General features: G+C 36.5%; 1 protein-coding gene across 1 annotated transcript in view; it reads left to right on the forward strand.

The window, feature by feature from the left end:
- LOC140450184 (lipase 3-like) overlaps window positions 1-14,496 on the forward strand; it is a 78,017-nt gene that overhangs the window by 42,450 nt on the left and 21,071 nt on the right. Inside the window, exon 5 of the mRNA XM_072543642.1 lies at window positions 4,134-4,218. Coding sequence (XP_072399743.1) covers window positions 4,134-4,218 — 85 coding nt within the window. The remainder of the gene's footprint in view (window positions 1-4,133; window positions 4,219-14,496) is intronic.

The raw sequence follows: 14,496 nt of genomic DNA on the forward strand, positions 1-14,496 counted from the left end.
TGTTTCGGTTTTGGAGCTGGCATCGATAGCGTTAATTATTGTCCGTTCTAATTTTATTACGCTGTCTTCTGATTCTGTGATATTATTAATTGTATTGTAGGGATATTACCGACGTTCTCGCTTACTATTCTTTTGAAGTTCGGCCAACTTTCTGTTGTGGGGCTGCAAATAGTTCATTTCGATTACGCCCAGGGTCAGGACGATTAGATTGTGTGTCGAATCGCCTTCGTGTAGAGAGTGTATCTCGTATTGTTGACCCACGTTGTGTAGGATTGCAATATCGAGATGTGTATGAAGTTGTCTGTGGAAACAGCTCGGCTCTGTTGGTCCGATCACGTACGTGTTGGGTCTGTTTTCGAGATGGCTGCATAGTCGTCTTCCGTTGTTGTTGGTCGTCCTATCAAACCAATTGGGAGATCTCGCATTCAGGTCTCCTATGATTATTGTTGGCTTTTCTGAGTTCAGGATTAGGCTCAAATCTTCGTCTAGTATCGGATCATTAGGTCTGACGTATGCTGACACTATTTTTAGTGTTTCGTTGTTGGCCTTTAGTCGTATGAGTGTGGTTTCCATTGTGACCAGTTCATCTGGTGTTGGGATATGTTCGTGTTTGATTCCTTTTTTAACTAGTATAGCAGTTCCACCTGATCCGTTCTATAGATACCGTAACCTGGAAATTTTGTTTTTTTCCTTTTCACTAGTTTGGTTTCTTGAAGGGCTACGATATCGAGCTCTAATCTGTTTATTATTTCGTCCAGAAGGTTGATTTTTTTGAATATTCCGCCGGAGTTCCATGACCCAATGCGAAGATCTTCAGAATGGTGTGCTAACATTTCTGACCTATGTTTCCTATGGCTGTCATTACTTCAGTCATCTGTTCCAGCATGCTGAAGAATCGCGCCATTTTGGCATTGAGATACGCGTTGAAACTGGCTATTAGCGCAGCTGCTTCGACGGTGGCTTGTGCTTCTGTGTTTACGCTTTCAGGCTTTTTTGTAGCCTGAGCGTAGCTAACACTCTTATTTATGGTGTTGCTGGTATTAATGGGCCTTGCCTTTGGTTGTTATGGGGCGGCTTTCTTTTTTGGTACTTTTGGACATCCACGATAGTTTCCCGTGTGGGCTTGTTCGCAATTTGCGCATTTAGGATCAGTTGTTCTGTCCTTTCCACACTCACTGCTGAGGTGATTTTCTCAACACTTCACGCATTTAGCGCCACAGTGACATGATTTGGAACTATGGTAGAATCCTTGCATTTGTAGCACTGGATTGTTTCGGTCCTGATTTTCATTTCATCTTCTATGCTTATCTTCATGTAGCATAGGTCAAAAATGCTTTTCATTTTTTGTCTTCCTCTGCCTTGATCGTAACCAAGAACATCGGAAGGGGTTTCTTGTCGGACTTTTTGGAGGTCATGTTCACGACCTTAGTTGCCTCTACTCCTTTATCTATTTATTCATTAAGGATTGCAGTGGTGTTGGTGTTCTCCGATAATCCTCTTATGATGACTCTCTTCATTTTATCGGTATCTATTGGATACGCGATAAAGTCCACAGCTGGAGTGTAGTTTTCTAAGAGTCTTACCATTTCTAGGTAATCCTCTCTGGTCTTAGTTTGGATAACTATAGACCTTCCTGATCTGGTAAATTTTTTGCCGAGATAATCTTCTTGGTTGCAGCTTGTTGCAGGATCTTCTGGTGCTATCCTACTCTTTTTAGGATTATAGCCAGTGGTTTTGGCTGTTTGGTAGAGACTACTTAGTGGTTGACCTCGGGGGCTGCTTCTTCCTCAACTTTTTTGTTAGGAGGTTGTATCTCCTTTTTCTTTTCTTGTGTTTTTTCCACAACTTTTTTGTTAGGAGGTTGTATCTCCTTTTTCTTTTCTTGGACTTGCCTTCTTTCTTGCCTGGACTTGATGGTTTTGTCCATTTCTTCTTCCTTGCGTTTTTGGATTAGCTGGGTTTGCTTCTCCGCTACGCTTTGTTTCGGTGTATCGAACTTGTCGTTCTTATTCGGGCCGAATCATAGTGTGTGCCATTCTTCGTATTCTTCAGTCTCCATATCGTCCGTAGTTATATTGGGTATAACTTTTGTTTTTCCTTTTTTAGGATCCGTTTTTTTCACCGGATTCTTAGGTTGTTGTTCTTTCACCTTTTGGATCGGTTCTGGAGGGTTGTTTACTTCTTTTTGCAGCTTTGCCTCGTTGCGTTGCTGGGTCAGAGCGTCCATGAGCTCTAGAATCTTATCAGTTAGTCTTTTGACCTCCCTGTTCTTTTCTTGATTTTCTCTTCTTAGCTCAGTCATCTGAGCTAGAAGTTTTTCTTCTCGGATTCTATTTTCTTCTTTCATTGCTTTAATCTGTTCGGTTAGTGCTTTGACTGACCTACTCAGATCGTTGGCTTTCTCGATGGCTGCCATTTCTCTTGCCCTTTTGGCGTCTTCTTCCTCATCAGAGGAGTCTCCAGGGGTCCGGTGCCTTTTCTTCTGCTTCGGTGGAGTTTCTACCAGTTCCATCTCGGCTACTTTCTCTGCCGCTTCTTCAGCCATCTTGGTTGGGGGCGGGATTCATCTGACGTGGTGGCTGGGCTCGGCTCCCCGTCGATGATGATGGCTTTCATGGCTGCCATCTCCGTAGTGGTAGAGATTTCGTCGTCTGTATCGACTTCGCTTTTTGTATCCTCCAACTCTGGCACGTACGAGTCATCGTCAAATGTTGGGGTCTTTTCTGCTACCGGAGTATTTAAATTTTTAGTAAAGTTGTTATACAGTACTATTGCATTCGCAACTGAAGGGGTTGATGATAGGGATTTATCATCCTCGTCTGCTTCTTGTGATGTCACCTGTGTGACATCACTCTTTGGGGGAAGGCTATGGCTCATTGTGCCGGAAGGCCGTGAACATAAATGTTCAAAATTATTAAAGATTTAACTATACAGAAGACTCTGTTTTTGTCGTCCCTCCCGGCCGCTGCCAGTCGGTTTTCCTGGGTGTCGTCCCAGCTACCACGCGGTTGTTCACTCCCTGATTTCTCAGGGAGGTATCCTCTTACCGTTTCTCTCACCACAAATGTCAAAGCCTTACAGTGTCATCCCTGACGACACTCTGAGGTGAACCCGTTATCTTCGCAAACACGAAGCTATTGTAGCCTCCGCGAGGAGCCTATAAAGGCAGCTCCCTGACGGTTCAACTAAAAACAGCCTCGCATCCGCTCTTCGCCTTGATTGAAAAACAAGTGCCTCCGCACCGCACGATGTCTTAGCGTGCGTCAATAACGAGGCGTCGACCCTCGCTCGGGCTATGGGATGGTATTATTTAATACATTTTCGGTAAAATAAATGCATTACTTTAAATGCGAGCGTTCACCGTCAGTGCTACGCTCTAGAAGAGGAGACGGTGCGATGGTCTCAGTTATGAATGCACCCTTAGGAAGGTATTATATTATCATCGCCACGTAAAATAAATGCATTATTTTAAATGCGAGCGTTCACTGACAATGCTATGCTTTAGGCGAGGATACCATGCGATGATCTTCGTAATGAAAGCAACCCTTACGCACCGGGAGCTGATAAGCTCCGTTAACAGCAGGTCAGTTGCTCCCACCAAAAGACGTCCGCACTGTTCGACCGCTCGAGTCGACTTATAGTGATAACTGATACTGACTGATGACTGATACTGATTTGAATAAAAGTACAAGATGTTTAGTTTATTTTATAACTCTGTAATGGCAGTGTTTACCTAGCTTTCAACTCTTTAAGTGATATTTCTTTTACAGTTAACAGTTTTTTTCATTACGTTTGCGACCACTTTCTCTGTTAGTTTCTACTAACGGTAAATTGACCATTTCGTCAGTGAAAAACAATTTCATTGCCGATATAGGTTTGTCGCTGATGCGTTGAATGAAACATATTGTGAACAATTTTTAGAAACTTGCATGGAACTACTTTTTTATCCAATCGCCAACTATCAATATTCAAAATATTTTGAATTCCTTCCTTTTCAGGGTTATGAATACGACATACACCTTTTTGTTATTGCATTTTTAAACTTAAAGATTGATTTCCTGTGTAATTGTGTTGTATCTTACTGTTTTGTTGTATCCTACTTCTTAATATATTTTTAGTATGTCTTTTTTTAGGTTGACGTACCATCTATATTGAGTACATTAATCGAAACAGTATCATTAAAGCAGCTACTTCATTACGGTCAGCTGATTTTATCAGGTATGGATTTTACTTCGTTGACAATAAACACTGAATATGGTTCAGTGTTAACTTTCATTCAATTCATTTAAGGTTAAATAGTTTATATCACCAATACATCAAATATATATATATATATATATATATATATATATATATATATATATATATATATATATATATATATATATATATATATATATATATATATATATATATATATATATATATATATATATATATATATATATATATATATATATATATATATATATATATATATATATATATATATATATATATAACCAAACAACACAATTTATTAGGGTTGCAGACAGAAAATTGGCCGGGATGTTAATGAAACACTCTTTTGACTATTTGTCTAGCTTTCGGAATGGTTTTATTCCTCAAGACACTGTAATAAGAAAAATATGTGAATATTTATAGAATATCACAATTCTTTAGTGCAACTTGTAACGAAATATTTTGCCTACTTCAGGGTAAGATTATGGAGGTAGAAATAGAGAACAGAAACTATAGGAACGAATATAGGGCAAGCAAAACAATCGTTACTTCTGCAAACGGCAGTCAGGGGGTTGTTGCAGAGCTGGGGTCGTGGATAAGTGAACGACAAGGGTTTGGATTTGGGCAGCTACAAAAAAAAGAGACAAAGGGTCATGAATTTCTTGAAAAAAAAAATAAAACAACAAGAAACAGGAAACACTCTAGTAATTTATAAAGAGCGCCACTTCGAGGTGCCTAATTATAACTATTACAACAACTAGTTGTAACAAGGGAAATAGTTATTAAACATAAAAAATATATCTTTTTCAAACGGAAACTCAAAAAGGTTAGTTAAAAAAAGAAACAAATGTTAAGAAACAAAATTTAACATTTTTTGTGTCTTACCACAAACAGTTGTTATCAAAAATACAAATGGCACAAAAAATATACTATATAAATAGTTGTAAAATGCAGAATAAAAAAACTTACATATGTCCGTTTACAAACTCCAGGGGTTGGAGATACTACAAAAACTTACAAATGTTACCGCACAGAGATTAACCTTTTTTTAAAACAAACAAAACAAATAAATATCGAAAAAAAATAAAGCTAGCTGTCATATGTTAACATTAAATTAAAAAAAAAACAATTAAAATGACATCTAGTCAGTTAAACCATAAAATTTATAATTTATTAATTATTACAAATCCTTTTTAAATTTTAATGAAAACAATTATTACTTTTAACAAAAAAATGTCTGTCTAATTTGGAAAAATTAAAATGTTAATTGTTACCTTCACAAACTTTGCCACTTAACTTTAAAAAAACTTGCTATATCTGGGATTGGAGCTGCAAGGACAATACTCTTTACTGGAATAAAAAGAAAACCATTTCCCTACGCTGGAATGAAAATCTGACGCAGATGGAGCTGGATAAAGCAGCAAACGACAACAAAGCTGATGGGACATCCTATATAATCATTTTCCAAAATTTCTTTAGTTCGGGTATACTGCACAAATCTTACGATGATTACTCTGTTCTAAACTGCCACTATGCAAAGAGTATTATCACCGGTATTAACCGGTCTTAAGACATTACACAAAAAAATTGAATGGACTCCCGATTCAAAATCGCCTAAACATCTTTTCCGTCTCAAATCTCCTGCTTGACTCTTTGCGTTAGATTTTACAAATTCAACCAAAATAAATTTCCTTTCACGTCTCCAACCAGTTTGTCTACAAACTTAAAACAAACAGAATACCCTCGACAATCGTTTGTAACAACCTTGAAATATTATAGTTAGAAATAACATGTACGAAATGGGGAATTTTGAATGTAAATAAAGAAAAAAACACTCCCAGTGCTAATACGTCTTTATTACAAGAAAGACAACACGCCTTTTATTGATTATTTTAAACGTTGCAAACAGACAAACAGGGGCGTCTTTAGAAATTTTGAACATATAAATATTTCGTAGTTAAAAAAATTTAAAACGCTACAAACTTACTAGTCGTTGAAATTATTTATAAAAGCATTTACACTTAACATTTATAACACACATTATAAAATATAAAATAATGGACAAAATACATTCTAAAATTTTTAAAATTTAGGTAAAGATAATAAAACTTTGTTTATGGCATCTTTTGCTGGTGTGTTTTAACTTTGACACATACAGAACAGAAAGAAAAAACCCTATGATTAAAAAGTAATTAGGTGTACTTAATATTATATTTCTTTTTAAAAAATACTAGAGGCCCATCTTAGGTGATTTTAATTTTTAAACCTGTCTTAATGGTATGCAACATGTTATGCATATAAGTGTAATTTATGTACAGGTAAATATTTATTTTATTTTGGATGTTTTTCTAGTAAGTAACAATAAATGTTGCTCAGTTTATCTATGTCAGACTTTTTAATGATGCAAGATCTAGTAAATCTTATGGAACACATTTCCAAGAAAACACGTTTTGAATGGTTATTTTCCTTTGCCAAAATACAGGAATCCTCGAAATTAAATTCATGTTTCAACGTTAATGCATGTTCTGTCAGTGCACATCCATCCTTCCTTCCATCCATTTTCGGCGTTAGTAAATCTTGTTTGATGTTTTTAGCAATATTCTTGACTCTACCCCTATTATTTTGTAGTCCATGAATATTTAGAAATGCTCTCTTACAAATTTGATACCTCGTGTTGCCTGTAGTTGTTATTAAATAATCGACAGAGTGACTCCTTTGGAAAGGCGACTCCTTCGGTTTGGTACTGCGGACCTTTGTTTTAATCTGCACGCATCCAAATAAATACGGATTTTGGGTATTTAAATTATTTATCTCCCAAAACTTCTGAAAAATACTTTTCCTTTCGTTTGCTGATGCTACCTTAAAATATTTAACGTTTCCCTTTCTACTTTTACAAGTGTATATGATTGACCACTATTCCGTTAGTTTTGTTGTCGCTGATCAATGTTACATCCTTGTTTCCTTTTTCTTTCTCAAACAGGGTTTTTCTTGTCAGGTTTACCAGATACTGCATTAGTATTGTGGTTGGGTAACGGTGTAGGCCATATCTTACGATGTTTCTGCAAAAGAAACATTTTTAAGCATAAAAAAATTTCGAGCCATTATAAATGCATTCATTTTTTCGAATCCTGAGAAAACTAATAAGTATTTTTGATAATTTAAACACATAATGAAAGATTACATTATTACCGAGGGTCAAAAGTCCCTTAGAATAAGCGAAAAGTTTTTTTTGAAAGAAATATTTAAAATTAAAATTCACACTAAATTTTCACTTCCATAACTTATTAAAATACATATTGTAGAAATTTTCAAAGACTTTCGGCCCTCGCTCATAATGTAGTCTTTCGATCTGGGTTTAAATTTTTCAAAAATACTTATTACTTTTGTCAATATTCGAAAAAAAAATAAATGCATTTAAAAAGCATTAGCTCGATCTTTACAATGTATCACTGCGCATGTAAATTGATGAAAACAATGGTAACTACTTATGAATTGGTTATATTCGTTAGTCCTCGTAATTATACGTAAAAAATGGTATGGTAACTTACCTTTTTCTTGCCAATATCTTCGTTAAAACTGAAGTCTGGATCTTTATCGCTATCCTCGCATACTAAACTACCATTTGTGTCACATATTTTTTGCATATTTCGCTTATTTTGTTCACACAAAGACGTAAATAACTTATAAATATAACTTAACGTTCTCCGCCACGATGAGAAATACCATTATATTCGTCACGACGACTGTCAGTTACCAGGATGTTAGGGTGCTACTGTAGCGTCATCTATTAAGATATCGATAAATCTTCACATAGAATCTGTTTCTAGTTACATTTACCATTATTTCCATATAAAAAGTCGATTTCGCCAAAAATGTTAGATGCCATTATCTTCACCCGAGCCCTTCAAATATAGAAGTTTAAAGCAATATATTTTCTTAGTTTTTGCAGAGAATTATGTTTATTTTGAGTAATAAAAAGCGAATATTTTAAACATGTAATTATCGTATATTTTGAAACGTCGCGTCGTCTGAATTGTACTTTGGACCATGTTCCAAAGTACACGGACGTGGTCCAAAGTACAAGTTGTATGGACTGTAGACGGTTGTATGGACTACAGTCGGTAAAAATTTGAACGCTTGTTTTTTGGCTTACAGATGCCGAGAAGCAAAACAGACGTTAAAATAATAAAACCTGTAGCCGAAAACGTCAAAAATGCTGCTAATGCTGTATTGCAAAAACAGCTCAGTCTAAGACAAGCCTGCGCAGACTTTAAAGTGTCTAAAGCAACCATATGCAGACATCTCAAGAAACACAGAGAATGTGGACAAGAACATTTTGTATATAGTGCATCACAAGACGTTAAGTTAGTCTTTACGAAACAGCAAGAGGAAGAGCTACTAAAGTATGTTATCATTTATGCTAAGATGCTTTACGGCCTCTCAACTATCCAATTAAGAAAGTTAGCATATAACTACGCACATGTACGAAACCGGACTAACCACGGTGCATACCCCGGTTCGTGTTATTGCAACGAAATGAGTTAAACAAGTCGGCAGCACCACATCGGCTGAAAGCGGTGTAAATGTGACTCTCATTTGTTGTATCAATGCTATTGGTAATTGTGTACCTCCTTTATTCGTATTTCCGCGTGTGTTTTTTAAGGAACATATGCTGAAAGTATACTGCACACGCAAAACATACAAATTCAAGTACTGACGTTAAATCACTATTGATTGTCGACAATCGTGAGAGCCACATTTCAGTGAAAGCTTTAAATTTAGCAAAATCATCGGGAATCGCCATGCTTACCTTTCCACCCCACACGAGCCACAAGCTACAACCGTTAGATAGGTCGGTTTTCGGGCCTCTAAAGAAATATTATAATACAGCTTGTTCCGACTGGCTAATTGCAAATTCTGCAAAAACGATGACAATCTATGATATTGCTGAGTGTGTTGGGAGTGCATATCCACAGGCATTTACACAGAAAATATCCAGTCTGGTTTTACCGTTTCTGGAATTTTCTCATTCAACAGAAACATTTTCTAGTAGCATGACTTTCTCAGTTCATATGTTACGGATAGACCACCAGTTTCCGAAGAGTCAAGAAATAATCAAAATACCTCCGAAACTAATAGTTTCTCGAATATTTCTGTAGAGGGTCTAGGAATGCCTTCAGGAACAACTAGTATGTGTATTGATCCTAGTTCTTCCTTAGTATCCAATGAATTAAATCAAAATAAAAGCCCTGAACAAATTCGCCCATTTCCCAAGGCAGCTGCGAAAAAAGTTACGAAGAAAGGAGGTAAGAAACTAGGACGCTATAGAATAGTTACCGATACCCCAGAGAAGAACGAGATTGAAATGATAGCGCTCCTTTAAACCACGAAGAATTTTGTTTCAAAAAAACAAAAAGCAACCAAAAAGGTTCTGGATAGTAGTTCTGATGAAGATGTAATAAAATAAAGCGAAATAACGTGCGACAACTTACTAGATGACGTGGATTTTGCCAATGCAGAACAAGAAGATAAAGATTTTCTTGAGTATGGCAACAAGCCCTGCGTGGGAGATTTTATTTTAGCACAAATTGCAACAAAAAAGACAAAACGATATTTTGTTGCTAATGTTGTTGAAGTGAATGATAATTGGTTTAAAATTAGATTAATAAAAAGAAGTAACTTTGCCTCCAAATTTCTTTTCGAAAATGACACTGTCTATGACTTGCCTGACAAAGATATGGTAATGAAACTACGAGCTCCTTCAGTAGTGGGGGGCACTACCAGAAGAAATGCTGAGATGACATTTTCTATCGATTTATCTGCATTTAACGTCCAATAAATAAGCGTTTAATACTTATGTTCCAAAGTACCAACCTCGGTGTGTACTTTGAGACCTTTAGGATGTGGTAAATTTTTCTCTATTCATAAACATATTTGCCATTAGAATTAATATTTTATTTTTTTATTTGTTTACTTCAAAATACTCTATTTAAAAAAAAATCTCAGTTCAAAATAAAATCTAAAAACTACTGAAACCTGCTTTTATTTAAAAACCGTTCCAAAGTACAAGGATCTCCCCTATTTGTTTTTGATTTGGCTTATTAGCCACTTTATTCTGTTGCAAATAAGATAACTAGGTATCCATTTTCCTCTTATTGTTATTTTTTCCTTTACTCTAATCTATTTGGTTTCTTTCATAAACTCTTCCTCATCCATGTGGTATTCTATTTTCCTCTCTTCCTCTTTTTGCTTATTAAAAAGACCAAGTTCTTACGCTTCTCACGCATTAAATTAAGCTCACATTGTGGCTTTATTATATTCTTCTGTCAGGTTATCATTTTTAGTCTTTGTTTGTCTCCATGTTTTCAATAATTGCTGTTCTTTATTTGATCTTGCATTGTTTTCCTGGAACAATTCATTGTTCTTTTGCATTAATGCTACTTCTGTAAGTGTAGTCTGAGCTGTTAGTAGTAAATATGCTATTTCAGTAATTCAATCGGAGAATTAATTTAAAGTGTAATGTGACTTTTAAATAATTCGCCTCAGTCCAGACATGTTCTGTATATACATGGTTCTGATAAAACGCTGCAATAAGAAGCCTATCCGAATTAACTTCCAGAGACAGGTTTAATTTTTTGATGTTATACACCGTTTATCTTGAGATAAATTATAAACTAAGCTCAGCTATTAGTCTGTATAAAACAATTAATAACTCAGTAATATTTCTAGTCATTTGAATAACAATGATTGCACAGCTACTATATTTTAATACTCAGATTCCAGACTCAAAGTACTTCTAGATATTTTAAAAAAAGCTTCTTTTTTTTTCTTTTATATAACAGGATTTTATAGGCTTAATTTGAAACAGGACTTGGTATTGAATTAAGCTACCAATAAAATTTAAACACCAAACATAAATAACAAAAACTTTAAATATAGTGTCTTAATGGGCTGCAGTGGAATTTTTATAATGTCTTTTTAAGCCTTTCACTATAGTAATGTTAAGGAACAAATAAATATTATATTTGCTAAAATTATAATTAAAACTACAAAACTTCCAAGTAATATGGTTCATAATTATGTTCGCAAAACACAAATTTTAGGAAGTAATAATCTCTACAAGAATCCTTTATTTTTTTGTTTTATTTTTAATTGAACTAGAAAAACAATTAAAAAAACTTACAAAGAAGTAAAGAGTCCCCATTTCGGGCAGAAAAATGTATGTTCATTCCTAGGAAAGTGGACCAGTCACCAGGAGATATCTCCCTTATGTAGGCAGGTATGGGCCAGGACTCGCGGAATGCGTACTTTCGTATTAACGATAACTCCAGGCATTCACATAGCAAATGCTCTACAGTTTCGTCTTCTCGTTTACACTTTCTACGTGGAGGTGTGTCTACTACCCCAGTGTGTGGTGGTGTTTGCTTGTTTGACAATGACCAATTAAAAAACCAACTATCAAGCGTAGGTTTTTCCTGGTCATTTTCAAGAACTTCTTTGATAATGACTTTTCAAGGTTACTTAGTATTACACTGACAAGTCTACATCCTTGCCCTTCATCCAATCTTTTTAAGGTTTGCGTAAGGGAGTGACATTTAACAATTTTCGCGATTGTTGTAGTTAATCAACCAAAAAGATCCCCAGGTCGTAAGAGTGTTAGACCTGCCGCCTTCCTATTTAATTGGTCAGCAATGCGGTTGCCTTTATTCTTATCGAGTCCTGTAACCCACCTTAGGATGATGGTATTACCATCCGAAGCTTGAATTAATGACTCGTGACACTCCATTACTAACCCTGATAATACGTAGTCTATTTAAGGTTATTAGCGGTTGTCTGCTATCTGTGCAGATTATTATAGTTTTCCCAGCTATACCTTCTTGGGTTATCTCTTTTGCGGCTATGGACATACCAGCCAGTTCTGTCTGAACTACGCTGGCATTTTTGTCCATACTTCACTTTATCCTTAGGTTCAGTGATCTGGAGTATATCTCACATCCTGAGCATTTTTTCATTTTGGAGCCATTGGTGTATATGCAATAGGCATTTGCCACGTTTGTCTGCCTATACTGTCTTGTTTTGATTTTGTAGGGTTTGTTGAAGACAAACTTTGGTTCAATTGAGTCGCAGCCTACCTGTAGCAGGGGTAGCGCATACAGCTCTCCCCGCCAAAAACGATCCATTCCTACATCAAAGTTTGCACCAGCTAAGCGAAATCGCATCATTGTCATCAGCTCCATCTCTTTGACATATTATATGTGTAGAGGCGTGATGGCAATGATTAACTCTATTGCAGCAGTTAGTGTTGTTTTCAAGGCACCTGTTATATTTATGCAAGCCATCCGCTGAATATTTTTTTTTGTACCCAAGCAATAACTCCGTAAGTTACCATTGGCCTAATGAAGTGTAGACCCAGTCAATCACCCTGGCTAAAAGGCCAAAGGGGCATCCGACTGTTCGTCGACATTGCTTATGAGAAATATATGCTCTTTTAGCTCTACTTTCTAAGTGTACTAGTTCCATGTTAACTTCTTCTCAAGCGTAATATCAAGATACTTCACCTTTAGACTGTAGTTTGGAGGTATTAAGTCCGTGATTCTTCTTTTCCTGGTAAAGCGGACCATCTCTGCCTTCTTAGGATTTATAGATAGTGAGTGTTCCTTGCATCATGTTTCTATTAGTCGGAGAGCAACTTATAATCTCTCACATAGTGTGTTCTCAAACTTACCGCTTTACAGGACAGCAATATCGTCTGCATAGATTAGCGTTCTGCTATTTTGTATAACCCGTTGTTGCTGAGTTGATCAAGCAGGGTATCTAGAACTATGTTCCAGAAGAGTGGTGATAGCACTCCTCCCTGTGGACAGTCCCTCGTAACCATGCCTCTGACAGAAACGCCTTCTACATTTATCCTTATTGGTCTATAAGAGAATATACTGAATAACCATTCGCCAAGTTCTACATCCGTCCTTCTTGGGTCGCTCGATATAATAAGGCTTTTTTAGACTAAAATTATAGGTTAGCCAGCGGTGGTCAGACATAGGGATGTCCTCCTCTACTTCCCAGTTCTGAATTGTATTTGATATTTTAGCTGTTGCTAGCATGATATCTATGACTGTTTGGTTACGAACAATAATAAAGCTAGGTTCGGTGCCTCTATTTAAGATATACAAATCTTTTCTAATAATATAGTCATAAAGAGACTTACCTCGAGCGTTGTTATCTCGACTGCACCAGCCTAGATGGTGAGAGTTCGAATCGCAGCCAATAATAAGTTCTACTTTCTGACTGAGACAATGGTCTACCATATCTTTCATTTTCTTTGTTGGTGCTAGGGTGGCTGCGTCTGGGGCTAGGTAGATAGATGCTAGTATCAACTTTCTATTTTTGCCCTTTTCCCATGGGCATTTCACTTTAACCGCAGGTACGTCTGAGGTTTAAAACTGTACCCTAGGGGAGGCTTTGAATATCCTGGGAACATATATTGCTGTTCTTAGTTGTTGATTGCTTGGTAAGCTGAAAATTTGATTGTTTAGACTGCTAAAACGAGTTATTTTGGTCTAATTTTTCCCAGGTTCTTGGATTAGTGCTATTGCATCCTCAGTTGCATTTAGGCGGCGGCATAGTACCGCCGTTGCCACCTTTTTGTATTGGAGGTTGCATTGAATAATGGTAACCGTATTTTTTCCGACGTCCTTGCCCATGGCTTAGATATCGTTCCGGTTCTTTTAGGTGTCCATTTCATTCTCGGTTGAGGAGGAGGCAGCATTAATCGTTTCAGAGCTTCCTCTGCAGAGTTCGTCGATTATCATCTGATGATATTCTCCCTGCTGTGGGACTAGGGGTGTCTAAGTCTCAGTAACCGTCGTCAGCTACCGAGTTTCTAAGGTTCCTGGTTCCAAGGAGGTATCCTTCACTTTATTGGTGCTTGCTTTTAGAGTCAATGAGGTGAACGTGAAGCTCAGCCTCATTGCCCTTTTCCTAAGGACAGCTATGTCATCGTCTCCGATTCCAAAGACGAACAGGTGTTCTTTAACCCTTAACTGGTATACTCCGTCTGACAGACGGGTTTAAATTTTAAATACATCATAATTTACTTATAGGTTATCTGCGCCTCTTACCGTTTTCCCTACCTTTCTATAATGGACTCTTAGAGATTCTAAAAATAAAATAATAATACTGACACGGCAGTTCTTTCTGTAAACTTACAAATCTGTCGAAGCCGTCAGTTCTTTCTGTAAACTCTTAAATCTGTCGAAGAGTATACCACTTACGTTA

Source organism: Diabrotica undecimpunctata, chromosome 9 (genome assembly GCF_040954645.1).
Source record: "Diabrotica undecimpunctata isolate CICGRU chromosome 9, icDiaUnde3, whole genome shotgun sequence".
NCBI lineage: Eukaryota > Metazoa > Arthropoda > Insecta > Coleoptera > Chrysomelidae > Diabrotica > Diabrotica undecimpunctata.